General features: G+C 35.8%; 1 protein-coding gene and 1 long non-coding RNA gene across 6 annotated transcripts in view; one reads left to right on the forward strand and one right to left on the reverse strand.

Annotated features, from left to right (window-relative positions):
- The first annotated feature begins 6 nt into the window (after positions 1–6).
- Positions 7–23,606, forward strand: part of LOC102471707 (uncharacterized) — a 38,842-nt gene continuing 15,242 nt past the window's right edge. Inside the window, exons 1-2 of the long non-coding RNA XR_337478.2 lie at positions 7–92; positions 16,671–16,812. This is a non-coding gene — a long non-coding RNA (uncharacterized LOC102471707). The remainder of the gene's footprint in view (positions 93–16,670; positions 16,813–23,606) is intronic.
- Positions 8,253–23,606, reverse strand: part of STEAP2 (STEAP2 metalloreductase) — a 32,663-nt gene continuing 17,309 nt past the window's right edge. For 4 of the 5 annotated variants that reach the window (XM_006169004.2, XM_006169005.3, XM_006169006.3 and 1 more), the window contains 3 exons: positions 20,721–21,248; positions 16,283–16,447; positions 14,391–14,875 (listed from right to left, as the gene is read on the reverse strand). In XM_006169004.2, coding sequence (XP_006169066.1) covers positions 14,588–14,875; positions 16,283–16,447; positions 20,721–21,248 — 981 coding nt within the window. In that variant the 3' untranslated portion in view covers positions 14,391–14,587. Of the gene's footprint in view, positions 8,809–14,390; positions 14,876–16,282; positions 16,448–20,720; positions 21,249–23,606 lie in introns of those variants that run through there. The other variant, XM_006169009.3, reaches the window with a different exon arrangement.

The raw sequence follows: 23,606 nt of genomic DNA on the forward strand, positions 1-23,606 counted from the left end.
TGTACGCGCCGCCGTCTTCGGGTGGCTAACTCCTTAGGAGACTCAGTTCACGTTACGTTTTCTCGGACACCTTCTTTACATCCTCTGCTGTGGTAGGTGCCACTCTGTTATTCTGTTTAGGTACTCACTGCGTACTTAATGTTATTTACTGCTTCAACACTCCAGCCTCTTCCGCCCAGTCTTCCTAGATTTTTGAGAGCAAAGGAGAGCCCCCCTACCCCACGTACTCACCCTACAATCTAGAGAAGTGACCTCCTTTTCTTTGAGAGAGATTTTTGCTGTAGGGCATCTCCCCTCGCCATACAGAGAAAGAAAGCGTGAATTCACCTTCCCTCCGTCCTCCCCTACTTCCCCCCACCTCCTCTCCATGGCCATACCGCAATACCTTCTCCTGGGATTATGGGGCACACACACACACACGCGCCGCCGTAGTGAGTTTTAAGCAGCCTGTCTGGGACTCGAACTCCTGTAGATTATGTGTGAGTTCCTCGAAGTAACCACTCCGCTATCAGCTGGTTTGGAGAAGTGATTTCTAAAACTGAGAATGTGTCATTATCTTGTGGAGATCTGGTTGCAAGATTCCTGAGTGCCTTAGTAAATTTGGGGTGAAACCAAGGATTACATCAGTAACAATTTCCCAAGTGAGGTTGATGTTGCTGGTCTGGAGATGAAATGGTGAGATTTTCTGGTCTAGATGATACTTGGTATCCAATAAATGTTCCTTAAAAATGTCAAGGATGGAGGATTTCAACCACCGGAGACCCTCTGGCGTGACTTCACCCAGTGTAGCCAGTAGCCAGGTTAGAACACCTTCTACTCATTCTCGTTCTCTTTCCATTTCTCTCTCTATTTTAACTATTTAAAAAAAATTTTAAACTTAGCTCTCTGCTGCTCTTTTGTCTAATTCTTACTCCCTCACCCCCACCCGCGTTGGATATCAGCCACCACTATATTTGAGCTACAAGTGGCCCCATTCGAGGAGCATGCTAACACTCCTCAAGTTTTCATTTTTTGACAAAAAACTTTTGTTCTCCTTATAGTTCTTGACTTTTCCTCTCCTTTTTTTCTATTCCTTTCCCTTTTCTTTTTATATTTCTCACTTTTCTGCTCAGCCTCCATACACTGATATTCTAGATAGGTCTAGGTGCTCAGTAACCAATTATCTGAATACTTTTAGAGTATTTTCATTGAATCTGTTGTGCAAAGGGAGAAAAACAATACTATTTACGGACTGCAGGTTACCTCCTTCTGTATTCCTCTGATTGTTCAGATTTAACTCCAAAAAATAGGAAAGAGCATATAATCCATCAGATGACCAGAAACCACCACAGAGGCACAAGAAATATGAGAAATGAAGGAAACATCTCTCCTCTAATGGAAAAGAATAACTTCTCTTCCTCCATAAAAAATACAAGAGAACTCATGAAAATGGCAGATAAAAAATTTAAAATATTCATTGTAGCAAAGGTAACAGAGATGCAAGAGATCAGAGACAAGGAACTCCAGAAGAGACAGGAGAAAAGAGATAATGGGTTCCAGGAGGTGAGGAAGTTCTTGCACAATCTGAAAGAGGAGATACACATCATAAAAGAGTCAAGCGGAATTGTTAGAGACGAAGGCTGTAATATAGGAAATCAAAACTTCCTTTGAAAATATCAAAAGCAGATTAGGTCATGGAGAAGATTGAATCTCAGAGGTAGAAGATAGAACCTCTGACCTAGAAAAATTCACCAAAAAGACTGAGAAAATACCCCCCCCAAATAACATACAAATAATACTGACATTGTTAAACCCCCAAACATCCTAATCATCGGTATCCCAGAGGTAGAGAAAGGGCATTGATCATCTATTCCATGAAATCCTGGAAGAAAGCTTTCCAACTATAGAGAGGCACTCAAATATCCCGATCCAAGAAATACATAGGACTCCACATAGAATCGATCTAAGCAGATCTTCCCCATCAAAGCCAGATTGACCAAAACCACATAGACAAGATACTAAAATTGACAAGAGGGAAACATCAAATTACTTTAAAAGGATATCTCATAAGGCTAACATTGGATCTCTCATCAGAAATAATGCAAGCAAGGAAAGAATGGGAAAATACAGTCAGAGTGTTAAGTGAAAGACAATTTCAACCAAGGATACTAGACCTGGCAAGATTATCTTTTATATAGGAAAAAAAGACAAGAACATTCTCAGATAAACAAAACCTGAAGTAATTTACCAGCAGCATACAGCTCTCCAAAAAGTGCTGAAAGGAGTCCTATACCAGGAACACTAAAGTCAGACACACAGAAATAAGAGTACAAGAAACAACCAAGAGAATGGCCAGCCTAATGGGAGGGATAAGTCTGGAGTTGAATGGAGTTTTTCAGAGTTTAAATGGAAAGATCAGATCACAGTAACACTGCAAATTCAATATAAATTAATTACATGACTCTGAACTAGTGAAATACAATTTTTTTTTGCTTCAGACTAAAACATTACTGATTTTCTTTAATGCTTTAATTTCCATTTTTAAGGATTTTTATCTTCTCTTGAACTGTTGATAGGTTCATCTACCTACTATTTGAACTGAATCCTAACCATTTTCCTGGCTTTAAGTTTTAAGTAAATTTCTCTTAATATTTTTATTTTGATCTATTAAAACAAACTTTTTTTTGAAATTAAAAAATGCATTAAAAAGGACCAGCAGTTGGTATAATGGCTATGTCACTGGACTCCTATGTGATTGACTGTGGTTTAAGTCCCAGACCCAGTGGCTTAACCTCATACCAGGCACATGTGCGTGTGTGCCCAAGATACCAAGGGGAATGGAGAAGGGATTGTGGCGTGACCATCCCCCTTGGAGGGTGATTTCTTGCTTTCTGTCTCTCTGTCTCTGTTTTTCTGGAGAGCACACGTGCCCTATAATAAAAACTTCTCTGAAAAAAAAAAGCATTAAAAATTATCTATTAATACCTATTTAATGACTGCGGTAAGCTATATAGCCCCGGCATGGTGCTACTTTATAGTATGTTCACTCTACTCACTGGGGTTTACACCTAAAGTCAGATATTTGTTCTTAAATATGTATATATCAGCTGTGCTTAATATTTAAAGTCTTTAAAGTAATTAAGATTCTCTGAAAAAAAAAAGCATTAAAAATTATCTATTAATACCTATTTAATGACTGCGGTAAGCTATATAGCCCCGGCATGGTGCTACTTTATAGTATGTTCACTCTACTCACTGGGGTTTACACCTAAAGTCAGATATTTGTTCTTAAATATGTATATATCAGCTGTGCTTAATATTTAAAGTCTTTAAAGTAATTAAGATTTTTAGTGAATCAATAAAATGTGGGAAAAAAAAAACGCATGGAAAACAACTGTATATACCAGAGACTATGGGAGGAGATGGGGATTTGGCAGAGGGTAATCAGGGAATCAAGAGGGGAAAGCAAATATATAAGAAGCAAGAAATAAAAAATGATTTGTTGATGATAACATGTATGGTAATATCCTTGATTGAGCTAATATACAATGTATACTGGATGGAAAATCTCATTTTGTATATGGTATTGATCTATAGTGAATTACTGTAAATAAATAAATTAATTAATTTAAAAAAATTCAGGGATCAAGCTGGCTGGGTACCTAGGTTAAGGGAGCTGGATTCTACATGGCTGATCGTTTGGTTCAAATCCAGGCACCAGAGGTTTGAAATACTCCTTTAGTATGTATGCCCAAGTCCTAATAGGATAGAGAAGTTGAGAAGGCTTAGAGAGCACTCTCCCCATTGAAGAGTGCTTCTCTTTCTCTGGGATGTACATGTGTCCCCTGGCAATTAAAAAAAAAAAAAAAAAAAGAAAGATAGAAAGAAAGAAAGAAAAAAGGATTTTTTGGGGACTATATTTTCTATATTTGATTTGATTTGAAACCAAATTACATTTCATAAATTACTCAGACTGAGGTAAACGGTTCAGGTTCTTGCTACTAAAAATCTGGTCCTTGGACTACCTGCACATTACCTAAGAGCTTACTTGGCATTAGTTAGGGACTTTTTAAGGTTGCAGACCAGCAGATAGCGTGGTGGTCCAAGCGCTGGACTTCCACATGGCCGATTGTGGTTTGGGTCCAGACCTGGTGGCTTGCTTTCTCACTTTCCCTCGTTATTTCTTTCTGGTGAGCACATGTGCCCTATACCAAATTAAAATAGTAATAATAAATAAAGTTAAATAATTAAAAAAAAAAAAATCAGTGCAGAATCTCTGGTGCCATGGTGGACCTACTGAATCAGAATCCATTTTAACAAGATCTCCAGGTGATTAGCATGCACATTAAAATTTGAAAAGCATTAATGTGTTTTTATTATTATTGTTGTGGATTTTTAAAATAATTATTTAATTGTATTTATTATTTTAATTCACCATATATAGAGAGAGAAAATGAGAAAGCAAGTTACCAGGTCTGGAACTTGAACCACAGTCAGCGAGGTGGTAGCGCACTACCTTAGCCACCACACTGCCTACTGGCCCAATGTGGTGGAATAGTTTTGTTTTGTTTTGTTGTTTTGTTTTGTTTTGTTTTTTGAGAGATTTTTGCTATAGGGCATGTGCGCTTGCCAGAAAGACAGAGAGAGACAGAGAGATAGAAAGCGAGAAATCACCCCCCCAAACGTATGGTCATGCTGCAACCCCTTATCCTCCATTGTCCTTCGGAATCTTGGGCACGCGCGCACGCACACACACACCAGGCGTTAGTTTAAGCCACCGGATCTGGGACTCAAACCACGGTCGACTACATGGGAGTCCAGTGACATAGCCATTATGTCATCTGCTGGTCCTTCTTCTTCTTCTTCTTCTTTTTTTTTTTTTTAAATTTGTGCTGGTCCTTCTAATTGATAAGTTTTTGAAAAGCTTTCACTGTTTAAATGAGGTATGTAGATTTAATTTTAATAATTAAGGATATTTCTTTTTAACATCAAAATACAAAATGATGAAAAGATGAAGTGACTACTGAGATGGTAAATTATTTCATCGAAAAGATAAATTAATAGTAGAGAAATGAATGATTGGGTGGTCAGAAAAGTCATGATGCCTTTTTGCATAGAAAAAAAACAGAGAAAAAAGTCATTACTTTTCTGACAACCCAGTGTACCTGGAGAACAGAAAAGTTTTTACTTTGATAACAATGACATAGAACTTAACATCTCTGTTCAGTTACAAATCATATTTTAGATGTACCTACAGAGTTACAGATTAACTAGAAGTTTTTATGTTCATTTTTATAGAGTTTTCACTGTTAAGAGTAACAAAGGAACCAGCAGATAGCATAATGGTTATGTCACTGGATTCCACCTGGTTGACAGAGGTTCAAGTCCCAGACTCAGGGGCTTGAACTCATGCCAGGTGCATGTGCGTGTGTGCCCAAAATCCCACGAGGAGAATGGAGGAGAAAGGATTGAGGTGTGGCCATCCCCATGGGGGGGGGGGTGATTTCTCACTTTCTGTCTCTCTGTCTCCAGCCAGCATGAATGCATGCACTATAACAAAAATCTCTCAAAAAAAAAAAAAAAAAAAGAGTAACAAAGCTAAGTATATTTTTAAAAATTAAAAAAAAGTAAAAAGAAATATTGAAAAATAACATGATTTTTCTGATTTTTTAATGTTAGCACTCTGCCTAATTAGCAATTTTAAACTATAATTCATTGATATGACTTAAAAGCATTTCAAATATTTTAGATTATATTCAACTTGGTAGTCCCTAAACTAATACCAGATGTTCTAAATATCAAGCAAATGTTATTTTCCTTTCTGAGTCAGAGTATTTATTTATTTATTTTAAAGAATTATTTTATTTAACTTTTTTTAAATTTACTTATTTTAAGTTGACCAGAGAGGGACAGAGAGAGAGAGAGAGAAAGAGAGAGAGAGAAAGTGGGAAAGCAAGCCACCGAGTTTGGAACTCGAACTGTGTTTGACGTGAGAGTCCAGCGCCCTAACCACCATGCCACCCGCTGTCCCCCCAGAGTAATTTAAATAGAGAATTTTATTACCATATAAGAAATATAATTATAGTTTTAGTAGGTTAACCTTAGGTGTATTTAACAGAATAAATACACATAAGGCTAGAAAAGCAATTACCTCTTTCCAACAGAATTTTTAATGCAAATTTGGGAGCAAATAAGTACATGAAACACAAAACAAAAGTAAAAGAACACCACCACTCCTAAAGTCAGCTATCTAGTAAAAAGTATACCAACAGTAATACAAAATAAAGTGATTTTTAAGTAGGAAGCTACAGTAATTATTTGTATTCAGTGGAAAACTAAATGGTAATAAATGAAATGAATTTATAAAGAACTATTTTTTCCTAATAAAAAGCTTCAGTTCTGTAACATAGGAGTAGTTTCATGAAATAAAAACATTCCTAATCTTTTAGAACTAGTAACCATTTATTGTGTTTACGTGGTGGGAGGTTACTGTGAAGTACCCCTAGGGTAAACTGTTTTTATTGTGGTGCAGGATTCACCAGACAAGTTTAGTCCAATGACATTAATTATTAAAGTTATTTTTTAAGAATTATTTTATTTAACTTTACTTATTTTAATTTGACCAGAGAGAGAAAGAGAGAGAGGTAAAGTGAGAAAGCAAGCTGCCAGGTCTGGGACTTGAACCGTGGTTGGCCATGTGGGGGTCCAGCACCCCTAACCACCACACCACCTACCAGCCACCTTATTATTCAAGTTCTATAACTTGACTCATTCTTATTTCATGGATCCTGTATTAGTTTGCTAGTGCTTCTATAAAAAGTACCACAGACCGGTTTACTCAGATAACAGAAGTTTATTCTTCTACAGTTCTGAAGTCCAAGAAATCCAAAATTAAAGTGTTACCAGGATTGGTTTCATTTTGAGACCTTGTTCCTTGACTTGCTGTCTTCCTCCCTTTTTTTCTACATGTTACTCCTCTGTGCACATCTGTATCCTAATCTCTTCTTATAAAAAGACCAGTCAGATTGCAATAGAGTCTAAACGTTAAGACCTCATTTTACCTTAATGGCCCTATCCCAAAACATAGTCACATTCTCAGTTAGTGGGGTTTAGAACACTGCTGTATGAATTTTGAGGGAACACAATTCAGCACATAAAAAATCCCAACATCCTTCAGATTATAATTTGAATGTTTTACTCTCTACCAGATTTAGCAAAACAAAACCAAAACGCCAAGTTATTTGTCCGCAATTCAAATTTAATTTGAGGGTTGGCCTGTAGTGTAGCATTTAGGGAGCTGGATTTTACATTGCTGACTGTGGTTCAAATCCTGGCCCTTTGCAACTTGAAAGACATATTGGGTGCAGGTATGTGTGTGTCCCAAAATCCTGACAGGATGGAGAGGCAGAGAACGGATTGTGGCATGACCACACTCCACTGGAGTGCATCTCTCTCTCCCTGGCAAGCATATACCCTCTCTGGCAATTAAAAAGAAAATTACCTGGTAATCCTACTCTCAGGAGGAAATGCATTTCCAGGCAGAAATCAAAGCCTCCAAAGATTCTAAACAGGCGCAGAGATCAGTTTCTCCTTATCAGTGGTACAGCACCCAGGCCTCCATATGTAGCAGTGTGGCAGCAGTGGTGACAGCTGCTGCTGCTGCAACTCCTCTGTTGATGACAAGGCAGCTCCAGGCCACTGACCAGGCAGCAAGGCAAGAGGTGGAGGCAGTGGTGTGGGGAAGGGGTAGAAAGAACAGCTAGAAGGATGTGAGATGATGAGAAACTTAAATTGCTGTAAAAAAGAGTCATGATTAATTGTTTAGTATTATTACAAAACAATCATAACCAATATTCATTACTCTTCAGTGTGTACCATAGGCCATACTGTGCTAGCACAGGGATTCAGTAGTGAATAACAAAAAATTCCTTCTATCATGGAGTTTTAAGAATTAGTTTGAATATTGTATGTGTCCTGATTTAAAGATGTTTAATAAATGCTAGTGAGATGAAATAATTTTTAAAATACCACCTCATTAAATGAAGGTTCATCTAAATGACTATCTTGATAAAAAAAAAATCCCTAAAACAAAACTATCACATTTATTACTTCTACTAAAATGAACTGGAAAAATACAAAGCCTCATCAAATTATAGTATTATTATTAGGGAAAAAAATCCATTTATATACAACATTTCAAAAGAAATTAAAACGTTAAATAATACTTTTTATTTAAATGTTTATAAGGCAGATCTATGAGAATGATACAAAAACATGGTATGTAATTTGATAGTGATATTTTGGAGATTACAGAGTTTTAGCAAATATTAATTACACAGTTATAAAGAAGACAATATTTTCCAAGCAGATACAAAGTATCTAATGAAAGATCAAGGCAAGAAAATGAGTAATAATTAACAATGGAAAATCAATTTTAATGTAAATTATACATTATCCTTTAAAAACTTTTAAGGTAAGATTTATTGTAGTCTATTTTATCAGAGTTAAACATATCATGACAAAGACCTGAATGTCAGAAAAGATTAGTTTTGACTTCATGTAACAAAGAAACCCAAATTTACAATGGCTTAAATACAGACTAAAGCGGTGGAAATAATGAATTCATCAAGGGACTCTCAAGTCTGCCTTCCTTAGGGTGTGGTCTTCCTCCTCTGGAGACAGTTGCCAGGGCTCCTGTTTGATCTGTAATTCCCGGGAGGATAAAGAACAAATGCTGTTTTCCTTTGAGGAGACTTCATTTCACTGGACAGCACTCAGTCTCATGGACAGTTCACTGCAAGTGCAGTTGAAGAACATGGTGGGCAGCAGCTTTTAAGGAAGTAGGGTAAACAGACAGTGGGAGATGGTTTCTAGCCTTGTTCAGGAGAAATGTCTGCAAAGCTAGACCTTGAAAGAAAATCTCAATGGATTATTACTTCCTTGAAGTAAGCATTTTGAAAAATCATACCAAAGCACAGAGATTTGTGATTTAATTTAGCCCATCTAGTCACTGGGAGCATCCGTACAATCTGCCCTAATTTTGGATGAATGCACAATGGAAATTCAATGATTTGGAAAGCTAGAAAGAAAATCTTAGTATGTGTGTGAGGCTGAACAGAACTATTCTAGACTCATATGGGCAGAATCTCTGAAAATGAAATAGCTTATATAATAATTTTATCACATTAAAAAAAGAGAACCATTCATTCCTATAAAATTCACTGTTGCAGGTATGAACAGATGTTTCTGCTAAAATTATTAGTTTCATTTAGAACTAATAACATATACTTAATAGATAACAGAATTTGTTTCACTGACAAGCAATTGAGGGTGGAAGTTCTCATTTTCATGATGACAGTTCAAAAATGTAAATTTTAACACTGGACTGATGTGTGTTACACAGTGCATAGCACTGCTTTAAGTCATGAATTTACAAAATAATTTCAACACAACATTTTAGGCTAAATACTTTTTATGAAACATATTTTATAGGCCAACTAAACTATATAGGTATAGTTTGGTGTTTATAGTATTCTTAAATATTTATAAATCATATTTATGGCACTTAAAAATATCATATAAGAAACTTTAATTTTCATAAATAAAACTCTTTTTTGGGGAAAACTATAGAATTTATTATGAAATAGATTAATGGTAAAAGGCAATTAAAAAAATTAGGGTATATATTAAGAAATAAATAATACAAAAATTAGATATGACTTATTGAAACCCTTTTACACAAATAATTTTCATAATTTGACTGTAAGTATTTTTTAAATTATTATTATCAAATTAATTTTGATAGTAAAATTCCTTAATCAAGTCAAGGATATGCTAATTTATAAGAAATTAATTAGGTAGTTCATTAGCCAACCCTGTGTGTAGCACAAAATAATCATCTCTGATAAATACCTACAAATATAATTTATACATAGTTTTAAATATTGTAAAATTTAAATAAAAATCTCAAATGTAGATAATAGGGGCTAAATTTTTATGTATGTTTTGAAAAATAAACATTAGCATGAATATATTCATATTTAAACATAACTTTAAATATTCTTAATAGAGGAGGTATATGAAATCTATACACAAAAACTAAGTAGCATGATACAGCTCATGGTTATTTTCCTGATAGAAAAAAAACTATTTTTTTTGCATAGCATTAAGACTGGGTATATTATCTACATTCTTATAATTTTCTCAGGGGTACTCCTTATAGATAAAAGGGCACATCTCCAATGCTCTGAAGTTCCCACTGCCATTTTCTCACATCTAATAATGAATTCAGTCTACTTCTGAGGCTAGAAGAATGTTTCAGAAAAAAGATTCAGAAAAATAATGACATAAGTAATAAGAATAAGGCAATTAAAAGTCGATGAATAGTTTTGCATTTTTAGAAAAGCTTTTAAACATTTAGAATTATAATCCATATATTTCATTTATTCCGAAACTTCAAAATTATTCCATTTCATAGTACCAAAAAGGAGATACTACCATTTGAAACAACAGCTGCATCTTTTACATATTTTCTTAAAGGCTTGTTTTTCATATTTTGAAAGGCCCCTTTTATTTCCAACAATGATCTTTGTAAATATTATTGGTTACTTAATATACACATGCAACGATATACTTCTATAAATCATCTAACTTGAGAAATATTTCATTGTATTTTTACATTAAATGGTTAAAACCTGTTCTTTTTTAAAAATTACTTATTAAATTTTATTTATTCCTTTATTTATTTTTAATTTGACAGAGAGAGACACAGAAACAGAAAGAGGGGAAGTGAGAAAGCCAGGCACCAAGTCCAAGACTTGAACCATGGTCAGCCATGTGGGAGTGTCCAGCGCCTTAACCACCATGCCACCTACTGGTCCCCAAAATCTGTTCTTAAGAGAGTGAAATTTAAGGAACAAGAAAGTATTGAAAAATATGCTATTGTTTTCACTAATCCTTTATCATACTATAATTACTCTTGAAAGTCATCACCCAACAGAATTCCTAAGAACTAACAAGTGATCATCAAGAGGGGAGAAGTAATCAAAAAAGTGAAGAGTTTAGTTAGAGGGTATAAGATTTTAAAGTTCACCAAAAAGAAGACATCAGAGAATTATGAGTGATTTATCAATTTTACAGTGCAATAAGATGAAAAAAGCCAAAGGAAGAAAAGGTAGATTCCACTAAATAAAAGTCCTTGGCAGTTGGGTTCAGTAGTGCCTTAGTGAGTACATTTTGAAATGTTATAATTTCAGGTAGAAGAATGTATATAATTTATTCCTTTATTTATTTTTAATTTGACAGAGAGAGACACAGAAACAGAAAGAGGGGAAGTGAGAAAGCCAGGCACCAAGTCCAAGACTTGAACCATGGTCAGCCATGTGGGAGTGTCCAGCGCCTTAACCACCATGCCACCTACTGGTCCCCAAAATCTGTTCTTAAGAGAGTGAAATTTAAGGAACAAGAAAGTATTGAAAAATATGCTATTGTTTTCACTAATCCTTTATCATACTATAATTACTCTTGAAAGTCATCACCCAACAGAATTCCTAAGAACTAACAAGTGATCATCAAGAGGGGAGAAGTAATCAAAAAAGTGAAGAGTTTAGTTAGAGGGTATAAGATTTTAAAGTTCACCAAAAAGAAGACATCAGAGAATTATGAGTGATTTATCAATTTTACAGTGCAATAAGATGAAAAAAGCCAAAGGAAGAAAAGGTAGATTCCACTAAATAAAAGTCCTTGGCAGTTGGGTTCAGTAGTGCCTTAGTGAGTACATTTTGAAATGTTATAATTTCAGGTAGAAGAATGTATATAATTGCATCTTACCTGCCACTTTCTATTTTAATAAGGAAAGAGCAAATGGAAAAAAGAATATAGGGCATTCTAACCAAGGTTTGAACAAAATGCAATTTAGATATGGAATGTCAGCACTGAAAAACTTTATGAATAATTTTCATGATTATATGTCTCTAGAGTAGATTTATAATTAACCACTTATCCTAATATCCTTCATAGTTATAAATTGCTCCCTAATGATTAGTTGTACAGCCAGGAAGACTTCTCAGGAAGAGAAAAGGAAATGACCAGCTTTACAAGGATTTTTTTTTTCTTTTTTTGCAGAGGTTTGTTTTGCTATAGGGCACGTGTGCTTGCCAGACAGACAGAGAGAGACAGAGAGATAGAAAGCGAGAAATCATCCCCCAGGGGGAATGGCCATGCCACAATCCCTTCTCCTCCATTCTCCTCTCGGGATCTTGGGCACGCACGCACATGCGCCCGGCGTGAGTTTAAGCCACTGGGTCCGGGACTCGAACCACGGTCGACTACGTGGGAGTCCAGTGACATAGCCATTATGCTAACTGCTGGTCCCTTACAAGGATTTTTGAGACTCTGTAGGACCTAAACAATTCATTAACACTACTATAGTCCTCTCTCTACATCCTTTACTATATTAGGGAGACATATAAACAGGTATCCAGGCTCATGTCCCAAGCCAAACCAGGGTGGTATCCATGGATTTATCCCACAAGCCATAGTAGGTTTATGAGTATAATATTTTGACATCTTTTTTTGTTGTTCTTGTTTAATCTGCTAGAAGTTATGTGTGCTAGCTGGAGAGAGACAGAGGGAGAAAAAGAGGAAGAAAGGGAGAAAGAGAAAGTGAGAAAGCATCCCTCGTGGGGAACCGTCACATAGCAATCCCTTCTCCATTTCTTCTTTTGGAATGTTGGGCACAGACGAAGCCAGTGTGTTTCTCAAAATGCCGGATTCAGGACTCAAACTGCATAGTTGTTCCTGTGGGATCCAATCACTTTAACCACCAAACCACCAGCTGGCCCCATATATCTTTTGATAATCACAACCCACTTTAGAGAATGTCAATGCCTTTAACTAGAGGATGCATTTAAATTGGTATCATGAGCAAAAAACTCAGGGATAGAGAAGGGTCTGTATAGCGTACAGGTTAGAACCATGGCCTTGGCCTCTGGGAATATGACTGACTGAACTTGATTGCTCATTCTGCCACTTACTGTGTGACTTTGAGCAAATTACTTATGTAAAATGAGGATAATAATTATCTATCTCATGGGGTGGTTTTAAGTATTAAATAAGATGAGTAAAGTGCTTAGAACTATGCCTGGCATATCCCAATATAGTCCCTCAACGAACAGCAGAAAAATCCCATTCCATAGAAAAGTGGTAGCTGGCTAAACTGCAACAACATAGATCAGCTGACAATTATTTGTGTGTAACTTGACACTTTCATTCTAAGTAGGAGCAATTTTACAGTTCCCAGGATTGGTACTATAATGTATTAGCACTATCAATTTTAGAGGCCAAATATTAATCAATTAATTAGTTCTGAAAATGAAACAGTGCTATAGCACAAAAAAATAAATAAAAATTTTCAAGGGATGTCCCCACTTAATATATACTGAGTGTCTGCACTCTAAAAAAAAAAACAAAAAAATTGAAACCATACTGCTTCTGTTGTTATAGAGTCATAAAATTATACAAAATTATAAGAAATATTTTGAATATTATCTTTAAAATTCAGTATTTTGAAAGTTGTTCGTAAACTGTCAAGAACTATGGAGTATGACCTAAAATTTTTTGCTATGTAAAGTAAATGTTTGTGGAAAAATGTAAAAATAAATAAAGAAAAATAAAAAAAGAAAAAAAAATTTCAAGGGATATGCATTATCAGCAATGTATTTCATGTCAATAATGCATTTTAAGTATAATTTCAGGTTTGTCTTTTAATTTGTGCCTGTTCACATAATCACATAGCTTCATACAATTAATTACACTCCTCAAATCCTATCTTATGAGAGAAATACAGGACTGTTACCATGGTCCCTTACCTAGATGCTAACATAATATATCCTTTCTTTTTTTTTTTTTTTTTAAGAGATTTTTGCCTTAGAGCACGTGCACTTGCTGGAGAGAGAGAGAGACAGACAGACAGACAGAGACAATGACAGAGAAGGTGAAAAACCACCCCACCAGGGGGAATGGCCACAATGCAAACTCTTCTCAATTCTGCTCCTGGGAACTTAGGCATGCATGCACACTCACCTAGCATGTGCTATCAGGTCTGGGACTTGAACCATGGTTGGCCATGTGGGAGTCCAGTGAATATATTCTTTCTTAAAAATAATGTATGGTTATACCTTTCTATATCTCAAGATGAGTAATAATTAAGACCATACTTAAGCTTCAGAAAATAAATTTATCTACTGAATTATATTAAAAGCTTAAAATTCTACTGGTTTGCAGTGTTTTTAACATTATACCTATATTATCAATTATAAATAATTTTGCTTGATTGTGAGACAGTTAAAATAATAGTGTTACAGTTGTGCAAAAAAACTCAAAACACATCTAAATTTCCACAGTACACTGACTATAAAATTTATTTTGGCAAAATATAACATTTATGAAAATTAATCTAAAGAAAATTCTACCTCTAATTTGGCTGAAATCTCATGTTAATAGGTTTCAACCAGAGTAATTTGACAGCGCATTTGCAACTGAATATACAGGAAGTAGTAAAAATAATGACATGAGTTAGAGCTTTATATGGAATCAGCACCATTTATCATTACATTACTGTAACCCTCTCTGGGGAGAGATGAGGGATTGTTCCTCCAATACCTTCTTCTAGAAACTGGCTTTTTTCCCAGCCTTTCTTAATTCTTTTTAACTTTCTACTTATGCATGGAAGGAGTAAAATAACCTTACCCAGAATTACAATTGATGGTAAAACAAGAGCAAGAACAAAGTTTGGTGGTGTGTAAAACCTGTAGTACTCTTCTTCAAAAGCTCGTTTCCATCCATAAATTAAAACATGGAATGTACTTATGAGCAGAGCAACATATCCAAGGGTAGACTTGGGGCAGGAGAGGAAGAAAAAGAAACAAAGAATGAGAAATTAATTATTCCAACTCACAAATTATCCAGATAAACCGTGTGTGTGTGTGTGTATATAATAAAATTAAATGCTGACCAGCATTCTCACAGTTACACACACACATTTGTTAATAGGCAAATATGGAAAAATCCTACAGTGTTAATATGTAATGTACAACAGCAACTTAAACATGGTTTTATTGACCATATTAAATGAGATTACTAAGAATACTTTAGCTAGGCAGTTTATAGGTTAATTCTAGAAAATGTAGAATTCTTTGGTTGTCTAAATTATTATGTTTGAAATTGCTTACTTTGAGAAATGAACTTTGTTACATGAAAGTAATAGCACACCAATATAATGATGTAATGTCTAACTTCACTGGGAAAATAGCAACTTTCTAGCAGGCAAAATGTTTGCAGTTACTTATCTAAATTTATGATGAGAATTTGCACCTGCCAACACTTTTTTATCAAAGGTCTTCTATTTCTTCTAGGTCTGATTAAACTAGCAATTGGGAAAACATTCACATTCTCTTTTTTTCACAAGAGAAAAATGAATTTAGACTTTTTTTCATGACTTAAAAAAAAAAAACTCAAAGAAACAAAACAGAATGTAGTGTACTACAAGAGGACACTAATCTACATACTGTATTATAAACCATTTAGAGGGTCTAAGTTTCACTTATTTTTAAACTATGCAAACTTATTGTATAGCTATTACTGGAGAAGATGAATGTTTAACTTATTAAAGAACACAATGGTGTTTGAAATCCTTTTACTGACACCTGTATACATCAGTATGTGAATGATATATTAAATATATATATATATGTGTGTATGTATGTAAAAACAAGTTAACAAGTTTCATATGGCTAGGTCCTTGTTGCAATATATTAACCTAGTTATTAATATTTGGTTTGACACTTATGTTTTTATATATATGTGCACACACACATATTCCTTGAAAATATTTAGATTTCCTTCTCCCCATGTGAAGCAAATTGATGAAATTTTTCTGGACAAATCAAGAAAACTTGAAATAGGAAATGTTTTCATTTATGTGGCTAATTATAAATTGACTTTTGGCATTACATTTGTTCTAAACTCATTCCTCCCCCTTTCGCTTTTAACATTTTTTTCCTTAAGGACAATAGCCTTTATCCTTAAAGATGAGTAGGCAGTGCTAGCAAAACCTTCCAGTATAAGGTGCTGTTCTTCCACCTACTAAACCAGAGTGGGTAAACTGGTATCCTGCAATATGTGTTCCCCAAGCACGATGCATAAATATGCACTTTTTAAATAAGGAGCATATTTAAAATTTAACTGTACTTAACAATGAAAATTCTATGCTGTGTAATCCTTAGTCAAACAAAACCCCACATACCTGAATAAAACTGAATTCCCTCCAGTTTAAAGCATTGCTCACTGAAGGGATGGAAGTGACTGCCAGGAGGGAAAGTAAGCCAAGGCTCATTATGCCAAAAGAGATGTACATTTCAATTCTCCAAACTTCTTCCTCATTCCAAGAGTTTTCAATATTTGCATGAACCTAACAAGAAAGCAAATGTGAATTTTCTTTATTTGGTAGAACATTAACTGATTCGGCACAGAGTTCACTCTTGGCATAAGAACCAGGTCATAGGGACATACTGAATTGTGTTAATGCAATTTAATAAACCAATATGGAAAACTTATTACTGGATGGACTTGTTCTGGGTGTAAGGGAAAGAAGCGTTAAACAGAAAAAAGATTAAGATTTCTCCTTTCCACAGGTACTAGAAGAGAGGATCAGTCCTATGCCATCATGTTGAAAATGCACCTTTACAGGGACTCTAAGTTCAAGACTGTGAAATGTTGAGAGACTGGTTCCAGAGCAATATAAAAGAAGTACTGGCAATTCGACTTAGTTTTGAGGTACTTCTACTATTACTAGTTGATTTAAAGTTGGCTGAATATTTTGGGTACATTCTGGCCTTGGTTCAACTTAGGGTTTGGGTAGGGAATTTCTAAACTACTTTTGTATTTTCTGCCCTCACATGAATATATGTGAGTTGATTTCTTTCTTCTTAAATTTTTTTCCCCCAGGAAGCTGGGATTTCCCCAAAGAAAAAGCCCTATGGAGTTCAATATTTTATCCACTTAAATTGCTTCATTAATGTACTTTTCTAACTGTCCAGGGCTTATCTGTATATAATATTTTTCAAAATGTCTTTCCCTTATATCGATAATACATATATAATCAAGCCAGACTTTATTAACTCTAAACTTGTGGTATTTTGCATAGAGGACTACTTTTTAAATTGTCTATTTACACATGAACAATATAGAGTATAAATTAAGGGTTGGACTCCTTCAGCTGAACTTTTGATTTAAATATATGTCTATTTATGGAAAATATAATTCTAATTTAATATAATTCTAATTAAACTTTGTCTAGTTCCAGTTAACAAGCCATACTTGAAATTAAAAAACAAATAAACAAACAAACAAATGAACAAAAAAAAACCCTACTTCTTAACCCTTTGTTCCCTGAAGCATCATATCAACATCCTGAAAGGAGCCACAGAGCTACTCTGTTTTAAAATGCTTACCAACTTCTTGTTTGATGTCTATGCTACAACATAGAATAATAAGATAACCTGATATACCCAGAAACTGCAACATGGATCCACCTGCCCTCCCAATTCATTCATTCATCCCACAAATATGCTTTCTGAGTGTCTATTGTGTCCAGACAGAGGCACTGGGTTAGATTTCTGAACAAAATGACAAAGATCTCTCCTCTAATAAACCAAAATTCCAATGGTAAAAGGCAGACAATAAATATAATAAATAAGGAAAACATAGAATGGGTAGGAAGATGGTAAATGTTGAGACCAGCAGATGGCGTAATGGTTATGTTGCTGGACTCCCATGTAGTTGACTACAGTGGCTTAAAACTCACGCATGTGTGTACGTGTTCAAAATCCTGAGAAGAAAATGAAGTAGAAAGGATTGTGGCATAGCCATCTCCCCTGTGGGGTGATTCTTCACTTTTTGCCTCTCCATCTCTCTCTTCCTCTCTGGTGAACATATGTGCCCTATAGCAAAAATCTCTCTTAAATTAAAAAATAAGTAAAATTAAAAAGAAGGTGGTAAATGCTATTGAAAAAAGAAAAAGATGAGCAGGGAATGGGAAAGGTGAAAGGGAAGGGAAGTACTGAGGTTAGGTTGGAGGGAAGTGGCAGAATTTAAAAGTATCTAGCCCAGGCCTTACTGAAAAGGTGAGATCTGAGTAAACATTAGAAGGTGGTGAGGGAGCTCATTGAGCTGCTATTCAGTTAAGAGAAATGGTATTTTTAGACAATAAATGGCCTAAATGAGATTAATCTTTTACTTTTTAAAAATTAGGTTGTATTGTTGAAAAAAGTATAGATACTATGTGACACACTTCAACCATACCAAGGTTCCTTACAAAACTGCAAATGCTTCTGCAGATTTTGTTTTTGGTGCAGGGTCCTTGGCTTTCATCGAAAAATGCTATACTCAGTTCAAGTCTTGGACCTGGTGGCTTGATAAACATAGTTGGTGCAATGAGTATACATGCCGAAAATCCCTAAAAAGGAAAAGGGATTATGGCAGGGCTGTACTCTCTGGGAGTACTTTTTCACTTTCCCCACCTCCATTTCTCTCTTAAGTGCTCCCTATAGCAAATTTTTAAAAAGAAAGATTGGACCAGCAGGTGATGTGGTGGTTAAGGTGCTGGAATCCTATATGGCTGACTACATGGTTCTAGTCCTGGATCCGGCATCTTGAAAAACACATAGGGCATGTGTGTGTATGTGCCCAAAATCCCAAGAGGAAAATGGTAGAGAAGGGATTGTGACATGGCAGATGCCATGTCCCTGGGGGGACAATTTCCTCACTTTCCCTCTCTTTCTTTCTTAGCAAGCCCATGTGCCCTGTAGCAAAAAGCTGAAATAATTAAATAGACAGACACATGCTATATAGCAAAAAGCTAAAATAAATAAATAAATAAATATGTAGATAGATAGAAAGGAAGAAAGAAGAAAGAAAGAAAGAGAGAAAGAAAGAAAGATGCTATACCAAACTTGCTACTATGAAACCCCTTATATTACATTTGCTGAATGGGATTTATTGAGGAAAATTATAGTATACCTCATCAAGCCCCATCCATGAAGCTCTCCCTGATGTTTTCTTAGAAAGCTAAGTGCTGGAAGAGCTTCACCCAAGGAACTAACATTTTTTCTGCTTTTTGATAACAAGAATCTTATAAATAAATGCCTTCCTTTTCATTGTATCAGAAATCTCAAAACCAAAATGGTCAATGGAAATAACCAACTCTGTAGAAATAATGAATGTGGTTTATTTTAAGAGTTTTTGTCTATAGCATGTGTGCTCATCAGAGAGAGACAGAGAAAGTGAGAAATCAGCCCCTAAAGGAGATAGCCATGCCACAATCCCTTCTCCTCCACTCTCTTCTTGGAATCTTGCGCACATACGCACACACGCCTGACATGAGTTTTAAGCCACTGGGTCCAGGACTTAAACTGTAATTGACCATGTGAGAATTCAGCAATGTAACCACTACACCATCTGCTAGCTCCTTAATGTGGTTTATTAGTAAGCAGAAATTTGAGTGACTGGCCTGAGAAAGGCAAGCATGTCTTTCTTGGGGTGTTGAGATAAAGTGATTCCTTTTATATAGTTTCATGAGCAGGAGAGTGACAATCAGCATAAAGAGTCTTTTACATGGGCCCAGCCCAAAAAGGTGGAAATCTGGAAGTGGAGGCTTGTAGTTTATAAGTGAGTTTGAAATTCTTACATTAGTAATTGATTAAAATTAGAAGTCTCTATTCCTGAAAAAAATCAGCAAAAGAATGTTTGTGCTTTACTCCAAGAGATAAGGCGGCTTACAATGCATCATAAAAAACTATGCCTGGGATAGGATATAGCATCCCATTACCAGCTGGTCTGTTAATGTTTGTAGGCCTCTGTTAAGCTTTGCAGGGTTGACTATCTCAGGTCACTTTGGAACAACTTTGGAATATGAAAAAGTAGAATTTTGTCCTCACACTCCTAGTCAATGGAAGTGTAGTCCACTTTTTTTATTTCTCCTGGTTTTGATTTCCTATTTTTTAAAAAAATTATTAATTATTATTTTTAAAATTTACTATAGGGGACATGCATTTACTAAAGAGAGAGAGAGAGAGAGAAAGTTAGAAAGCTGGCAGGTCTGAAAGCTGCCAGGTCCAGGACTCAAACCATAGTTGACCATGTGGGAGTCCAGTGCCTTAACCAACACACTACCTGCCAGCCCTCTTATTCATTTTATACTTACACTGGCTCTAATTTTGTCATATGTGTATTTGAGATTTGCCTTAGCTTGTGGGCCATGCCTATTTATAAAACATTAAGATAATTCATTGTTCAATGCTGGAAGCAATCATTGCAATCCTAAGATTTAGAAAACAGCATGAAAAACAAATAGAAAAAGACAACCCTTTACTTTTCTCTTTATTCTGCAAAGAAGGGGAAGGTAGCAACTTTAACCTTAAATGATTTTGAATTAGCCAATTATTAGGTTGTTGGAAAAATCATGACATATTTTTCTATGCAAAAATGTGTCATGACTTTTCTGACCACCCAATAATTCTTATGCAAAAATGCTGTAGAAAGAATAATTCTTTCCTGAATATATCAAAAGAAAATTTTCGTTACAAGGTATGTGAAATTTTACATTTTTAAATCTTACAGTTTCACAAATTTATACTAATAAAGTATTTTACGAGAGTCAGACAAATAATAAGCATGTTCAATACCTGCTGATAAGCCATGTTGAGAAACAAGTATCTTTCTGACCTTCTCATTGGTAGGCAGAGGCTGTAGGCAACATGGACGACAGTGAAGAAAAAACTTAGTAATCCGAGTTGTTTTCGGCACTGTAACCAGGTCTCCAACCAGGGTGGAAATCTCCTGTATTTGGTGCCATAATAAAGCTGATAAGCAGCAGCCAGGAGACCAGCCAGATATACCAGTGACAGCAAAGTAATGGCAACTACAGGCAAAGTTTTATTCACAATCTCAATAGGAATCTTGTAAAAGTCACTCTGCTGGTTTCTTGCATATGGATGTATCACATCTCTGACAAAGGAATAAAGAAAGAAAAATGTGGCCAGGCTTATAGCTACGACCACTGGCCCTCTCCAGAGAGTAAATAGTCGGAGGGGTAAATTTTCAATCTCTCTGGCTGATGATAATGATCCCAAGTCAATGGGAATGAAATTCAGCTGACGGGCAAGTTCAATAACCTGTTGTCGAGCTTGAATATTGTTGCTGCATATATAAACCTGTGGAAAACACAAAAAGATGCTTCATTAATATTGTTGTTTACAAAAACTACAAATAAGGAAGAGCACTCTAAATTTATTATAGTATGACGGTGGTGGAGTAAACATGTTTTACTCTTTTGAAAAGTCTGTAAATTATAAAATTTTATATTAAATTAAAAGTATAAGTTAAACATTCAAGTAATAGCACAGCACAATGGAATACAAATGAAACAATTTCTGTAGTTCATTGTGATTTTTTTTTTTTTCATTTGCCAGAGGTGCTCTCTCTGGAGAGAGACAGGGAGGGAAAGTGAAAAAGCACATCCATAGTGGGGCAGCAAAGCCACAGTCCCTTCTCCATTTCTTTTTCCTTTAGGGATTTTGGGCATGCACATACATGCACCCAGCCTATTTTTCAAGCCTCTAAGTCTAGGACTCAAACTGTGAAGTCAGCTGGAATTCAGCTGCCTTAACCACCATGCCACCAATTAGCCCTCCTTTTCAATTTAATTGCCATTTCACAACTTTATCCTGTTAAAAATTATTATAGGGACCAGCAGATGGCATAGCAGTTACACCACTGGACTCCCACATGGCCAACTGGGGTTCAAGTCCCTGATCCAGTAGCTTGAAACTCATGCTGGGTGGATGTGTGTGCATGCCCAAGATCCCAGGAGGAGAATGGAAGAGAAGGGATTGCGATGCGGCTATTCCCCCAGAATGGGGGTGATTTCTCATGTTTTCTCTCACTATCTCTGTCTGTCTCTCTCTGGCAAGTGCATGTGCCCTAAGGGAAAAAAACTCTAAAAAAAGAAAATTAAGATTATAAACTAGATTATGGTGCAGTAATTATGTAACTGGACACATATGGGAAAGTCCTGGATTTGCATCCTGAGGCATTCCTTCCTGTACCAACCAAGTACATATGTGTATGCCCATGATTTGGGGCTGGCTGAGACTGGGGTGGATCACAGCATGAAGATCCTGTTAGGTATCTCTCTCTTTCTCTCTGTCATGGAAGAAATAAATAAACTTAAAAAAAATGAAAAAATGTTCACAAACAGGACCAGGTGGTGGCATAGTGGTTTAGGCAGATGGATCCTGCATGGCCAACTGTGTGGTTGGAGTCCAAAATATGCACCCAAAATCCCAAGAGGAGGATGGAGAAGAAGGGATTATAGCATGGCCATCCCCTCTGCGGGGTGATTTCTCATTTTCTGTCTCTCTCTCTGGGAAGTGTACACACCTATAGCAAAACAAAGCAAAGCAAAACAAAAAAAAAGATGAGAAAGTGAATGGTTATCATGACTAATAGGTAACATGGGGGGACTACAAAAAGCCCATGCAAAAATGGGATTCAAATATGAGTTTTTTAATTAAAGTTTATTAATTTATTCCATGAGCAAGAGAGAAAGAAAGAGACAGCACCCCAACAGGTAGATGTCCTGATCTACTCCCAGCCTTTGGCCATAGGCAAACATGTCCTCAGTGTACTCAGGGAGATTACTGGATTTGAACTGGGAACTTTCCCCATATCGGATTGCCTTGTAGAGTTGTCAAGTTTTACCAATGCATTGTCATCTGACTCTTATGAGTTCATTTTAGTGGGGGAAAAAAAACAACAACAAAAAACACCCTGAAATCTATTCATAGTTTTTTCATAGCATGCATTTTCCATGAACTTTTTAAAGGTTGCTTATATTTTCTTTTTTTGAAAAAAGAGAAAGTGAGAAAGCAAGCCCTCAGGTCCAGAACTTGAACCAGTTGGCCACATGGAAATCCAGCACCCTTAACCATCATGCCACCTGCCAACTCCAAGATCATTTATATTTTCTAAGAATTTTAATCATCTCTCTTTATAGACAAAAGAAAAGGTATTTTATCATCATGTGTAATTATAATGTAAAAACATACCTTTGAAAGATTTTGTTTTGTTACTGCTAGAGATTGTGTGCATTTGCCAGAAAGAGAAAAGAGAGAAAATTCTCACAGTAGGGTATAGTCATGTTGCAGTCCTCCATTTCTCCATCCCATGAGGGTTTTTGGCATACATACACATATACCCACACCCAGTGTGTTTTTAAGCCACCAGGATTTGAACTCTGGTTGGCCATGTGGGATCCAACTCCTTATGTACAGAACTGGCCCAGAAATTTGTTTGTTTGTTTTGGAGAGGTTTTTGCTATAGGGTGTGTGTGCTTGCCAGAAAGACAGAGACAGAAAGCGAGAAATCACCCCCCAGGGGGGATGGCCACACCACAATCCCTTCTCCTCCATTCTCCTCTTGGGATCTTGGGCACACGCACCTGGTGTGAGTTTATGCCACCAGGTCTGGGACTTTAACTGCAGTTGACTACATGGGAGTCCAGCAACATA

The sequence above is a fragment of the Tupaia chinensis genome, unplaced genomic scaffold, assembly GCF_000334495.1.
Source record: "Tupaia chinensis unplaced genomic scaffold, TupChi_1.0 Scaffold146650_1, whole genome shotgun sequence".
NCBI lineage: Eukaryota > Metazoa > Chordata > Mammalia > Scandentia > Tupaiidae > Tupaia > Tupaia belangeri.